We start from the raw sequence: 4,917 nt of genomic DNA on the forward strand, positions 1-4,917 counted from the left end.
GTGTCTACCTTTGGCTCTTCTGCTTCTGGTTCTCACGGATCTTCTGATGCCCAGAAGCCACTACCTTTCCCACCCTAATGATTTCCCATTGACCTCCCACTGAATCCATTTCAGTCTAGAACTATTTCCCCTGCCCTGTGTAACTTTGTTATTCCTCTCCTCACCATTTACTAACAAACCCTTTTGGAGGAGGGTGAGATGCCCTACCTTGTCAGAGACACAGCTGCCTTTCTATGTCTCAGGCTGAGACTGAGACTGGGCCAGAAGGATGGACCCCCAAAGCGTGGATTTTTGGGCCCAATCATTCCAGTGGACAAGCTTACAAGTGAGTAGGACCTTCTAGAGTTCAGAGATGAGTCCCCTCAGATTTTGAGAGTATATGTTTTAGGAACTGGCTATCCTGGTCAACGGGTGGTGGACATCACAGCAGGATCACTTCCTCATTCTTGTGATATCTGTTTTCTGGGCTCAGGCTTGATTTTTCATTCTTGAGTCCTTTCTCTTCTCTCTACGGATCCTGGAGCCCAGAATTGGACTCCCCTTCCCATTCTCAGGGGGTTAGAGCAGAGCTAGTTTTATTTCTGAGGTAACTTGGATCAGAGCTGGGTCTCTTTCCTTAAAATGTTAAGCCAAAATCCAGTCCTACTTCCTCCTCTGATTTACCTCTTGTTTTTTTCCTAGGAGTCCCAGACCTGTAGAGGTCCCAGGAGGCTAATTCTACCTGTAATTGTATTGCTGGTGTGGATGCACAGACAGAGCCCCAGGCAGGACTGGAGATCTCCACTACGAAAGGGGAGTCTAAGCTGGAAGTTCTCTTTGGAGACCATTTCTGCAAAGCCTTGGTTTCTAAACTTGCCAGGGGACAGATGTCTGGACTTGATTTCATCCCAGAGCTGGGGGTCCAGCCTGATGATGTGTGTGTGTGTGTGTGTGTGTGTGTGTGTGTGTGTGTCTGTCCATGTGTGATCATGTATATATGGAATAGAGAATATGTGTTTTCTGCATGTATGTATGTATGTAGGTACCTGGGGAGTGTGTAAGGGGTTCTTGGCCCTTGGTCTTGCCCCCACTGGGGTAGTATTGAGGTACAAATAAAAAGAATGAGGAAGTTCTCTTTACTGAGCTATTTCTCAGATCCAAATATAGGGCTCACCAGAGTGCATCGAGCCTGGAGATTACAAACAGAGACCAGTGTTCAGTGCTGCTTTATTGTTTTGGCTATTGGGGGCCTCTGCTCATACTCTCCAGCAGCTCAAAGTTCAGATCGGGTAGAGTCCCTTGGGGCCTCCTCTTTTGACGCTTAAACCACTGAACCAGGCTGCGGTTCTGGGGGTGAATGCAGACACTACGTTGAGCCAGGTGAAGCCTGGGAAAGGAAGAATCCATAGCCTGGGTCAAGGCATGTGGATAATGGTAGGGTCAAGAGATTAGGAGCAAAGGCCAGATGAAAACCTAAATTGGTGTCAAAATTAGGGGATGGAGCTGGAGTTAGGATCAGCATCTGGGGTTGGACTGCTATCAGAGCAAGGGGTTGGGGTCAGAGCTTACACAACAGCCTGGAGGTGACAGTCCCCATCAGCCTCCTGTATTTCCACTCGTATGACCTTCCTCAGCATCTTGTTTGGAAGTGGTTCTCGGTAGAGTTGAGTACAGCAGCTGGCACTGAGTGACAGTAACAATGCTAGAGGAGGACAGGGCCACATACTCAGAGGCATCATGACCCAGAATCTCCCATCAGAAAGCTAGAGGATGGACTTCCTGGACCCCCTTTGCCTCCTATCCCACCCACATCAACCCCTGGCCACCTAGACTCCCAAGCACTCACCTGCTCCAGGGTCTGGGACCAGCAGCAGCAACAGCAGCAGCATGAAGCTGCTGGTGAGTAAGAGCCCCTTCATGCTGCTCAGGCTGGAAGCGCGTCTCATTTCTCCTCCTCTCCTACCTTTTTTATAGGTGAGTCAGAGGCAGGTGGGAATGTCTTTGCTCCTCCTGTGATAGCTCTTGGGACCTAATTCTTGGCCTGTTACTACAGACCCCTTTCCCTTCTAGGAAAGCCTTTTCCTATGGGCCCCTGAACTCTGAGGAGAGAGCTGAGGAAGGAGTAGAGGTCTCATGGCCTAATAACTGAGTAAGGGCACCCAAAGATCCTTAGTGCCACCCAGTAATAGACATTCAAGTTCAGATACCTATGTTGTTGTTGTTATGTGCCGTCGAGTCGCTTGCAACTCATAGCAACCCTATGTACAACAGCCCTAAACTCTGCTCTGTCCTGTGCCAATCGCACTGTCTCTGACACTCCCATCCCGATTATCCCAGTCACTGAATCAATTTACCTCATAGAGGGCCTTCCCCTCCTGCGCTGTCCCTCCACCCTCCCAAGCATGATGTCCTTCTCCAAGGACCGGTCTCTCCTCACAACATGTCCAAAGTATGTTAGATGGAGCCTCAGAATCCTTGCCTCCAAGGAGCCACCCGGTTTAACCCTTTCCAGGACAAATCTGTTTGTTTTCCTAGCAGTCCATGGTATTCTCAATACTCTTCTCCAGCACCACAGCTCAAAGGCATCAATTCTTCTATCCTCCTTGGTCATTGTCCAACTCTCTGATGCATAACAAGTGATTGTGAAGACCATGGCCTGTATCAGATGCACCTTAGTCTCCAGAGAGACACCATTGCTCTTCAGTACTTTGGAGAGGTCCCTAACAGCATAGCCAAACATTAAAAGTTACACCCTTGGTGGTCAGACAACAACAGGCAAAATCATACATACACATAGCCCTAACTATACCCACTATCATAGGGTTGGAACTCTGGTGTCCTAGGGGTAAGTGTTGCCAATCCAAAGGCACACAGTTTGAGTCCACCAACTGCTCATTAGAAAAAAGATGGGTAATCTCCTCCTGTGAAAGCCACTGAAAACTTGCTGGTAGGTCAGTTACAACTCCAAGGCATATAACAACATACAGCTGTGTTTTCACAATCATACAAAAGCACAAAAATTCTGACAGAAGAAGACTGAGGATGTGTGGAAGCACTAATTTGTCTACGGCTGAGGCGAGGTCTTGACACATTCAGTGTGAAGCTGGGAGAAGGCTGCTTATGGTGGTACTGGCATTGCCTTGATGCTGAGGTCCTGGCTGCTTTCCCCGGAAAGATAAGACAGGGAGGATGGGTGGGGTAGATAAATCAGATAAGATAAAAGCTCTTTGGTGCCAAGTTACTGTCAAAATGGTAAATTGTTCAAGAGAAGGTACCTTTCTGTTTTGCCCAGTCCTGTTTCAGGAATGCCAACTTCTTGCCAGCAGGAGCCAAGGGGTTTCAACTCCTTGTCTTCTTGGGCAGAGTTTCCATTTCTCCCTTTTCAGAGACATAAGACTCAAAGTTCAATAACTTCCCTTTTGCCCTACTCACTTTCCAGCCCTTTCTACTATGGGCCTTGATGGAACATCTTCATCAACTAGATCGAATAATCTACAACTTCTATAGCCTTTGTGTTCCATCCTTCTGATAAAGCTCCCATGAAGTCACTGTCCAGCCTTCCTTTTTCTTCCCTCCTGATCTAAGACCCAGCCCTCAATTCCCTCTTCATGGCCACTTTAGTTATCTGGTGCTGCTCTAACAATTACTACAAATGAGTGGCTCTGACAAACAAGATTTTCCTTCCATAGTTTAAAGGCTAGAAATCTGAACGAAGGGCTGGCTCTAGAGGAAAGCATTCACCTTCTGTGGATTCTGACGGAGGGTCCTTGGCTCTTTTAATTTTTATTCCTTGGCAATTTCCCTCAGTGTCTGCTTGCTGTTTCCTGATTTAATCTGCTCTTTTTAAAAATTTTAATCAAAATTTTATAAGTTTATAAAGAACTTGAATTTCCATTCATTCATTGTTGCACATTTTCCTCCCTGCCCCTCTCCCCCCGAGTTTGTTTTTTTCTTTAGAAAAAGTTATTTCACTGTTACATAGTCCCCCTCACAGACCAATTTACTATGTAGCACTTATTCTGGACTCTTGTCACACCAATAATATCTAATCATATATTCCTTTTATACAGTTCTCTCCCTTATGCTCTTTTATATCTTAAATTATTATTTTGTTTTCGTTGAGGATATACACAGCAAAGCATATACATACAAATCCATCAGTTTCTGCATGTATCATTGGGTGATACTGATTACATTCAAGTTTTGCAATGATTTGTACCTTTTATGACTTTGTTCTTTCACTATTGACATAAATTCACTGTCCCCTACGTTCCTAATATTTCAGGTTATCAAGTGGACAAGTCACTTGGGTCCTATAAAGATAGTACTTAAAGAGTGTACCACTGTTTTCTTTTAAGGAGACTTCAGGGGATACTTTTGATTTAAGGTTTAAAGTTAATCTCAGAGTAGTCATTTTAGGGGTTCATCCAAACTTCATGATTCCAGGAAGTATAAAATTTATACTAATTTGATACAGCTCTGTATTCTATTTTGGTCAAGATTTTTCTATATAATTTTTGATCAAAATATTCAGTAATGTGCACCATCTATTTCTGGTCTCAAAACAAAGGAGGCAGTTTGTGGATGCAATTAGCCAAATTGTTCTGTGACATTGGATACAATTTTCTTAATGTGTCTGCATTCTCATTATTTCCATTTGTTCTTTTTCCATCACTAACTTTCCTTACTCTCCTTGCCTTCCCATGTTTGCTTTTGGTAAATATTTCCCATTTGCTCTCAATAGTTAATTATTTAAGGAATACATAAACCTCTGGTGATAATATTTATTTTATAATTCAAGCTATTGTTTCACTGAAAGGTGACCTTTAGGCATAGTTTCAGTTCTAAGCTTAAGAAATGTCTTAGGGCTATTGTGATGTTAAGGGGTTTTTGTTCAGAATGGCTTCCCCAGCCAGTGACTTTGACTTTGCCATACGG

The 4,917-nt window shown here is 44.3% G+C and overlaps 1 protein-coding gene across 1 annotated transcript; it reads right to left on the bottom strand.

Moving 5' to 3' along the window:
- Positions 1-1,218: 1,218 nt before the first annotated feature.
- CCL27 (chemokine (C-C motif) ligand 27) lies at positions 1,219-1,898 on the bottom strand. Its single transcript, XM_006898547.1, has 3 exons — positions 1,826-1,898; positions 1,549-1,681; positions 1,219-1,366 (listed from the first exon to the last, which is right to left on the bottom strand). The coding sequence occupies exons 1-3, from the start codon at positions 1,896-1,898 to the stop codon at positions 1,219-1,221; spliced, it is 354 nt and encodes a 117-aa protein (XP_006898609.1).
- Between the last annotated feature and the right edge of the window lie 3,019 nt (positions 1,899-4,917).

This window comes from Elephantulus edwardii, unplaced genomic scaffold, assembly GCF_000299155.1.
Source record: "Elephantulus edwardii isolate Elephantulus edwardi_28Jun2011 unplaced genomic scaffold, EleEdw1.0 scaffold00232, whole genome shotgun sequence".
NCBI lineage: Eukaryota > Metazoa > Chordata > Mammalia > Macroscelidea > Macroscelididae > Elephantulus > Elephantulus edwardii.

Bases quoted from the DNA above. Each gene is read 5' to 3' on its own strand.
- CCL27 (XM_006898547.1), bottom strand. From the start codon at position 1,898: ATGAAGGGGCTCTTACTCACCAGCAGCTTCATGCTGCTGCTGTTGCTG. The intron at 1,682-1,825 runs GTGAGTGCTTGG...GTCCTCCTCTAG, and splicing joins GGTCCCAGACCCTGGAGCAG to CATTGTTACTGTCACTCAGT. The intron at 1,367-1,548 runs GTAAGCTCTGAC...TTCCTTTCCCAG, and splicing joins TGTCACCTCCAGGCTGTTGT to GCTTCACCTGGCTCAACGTA.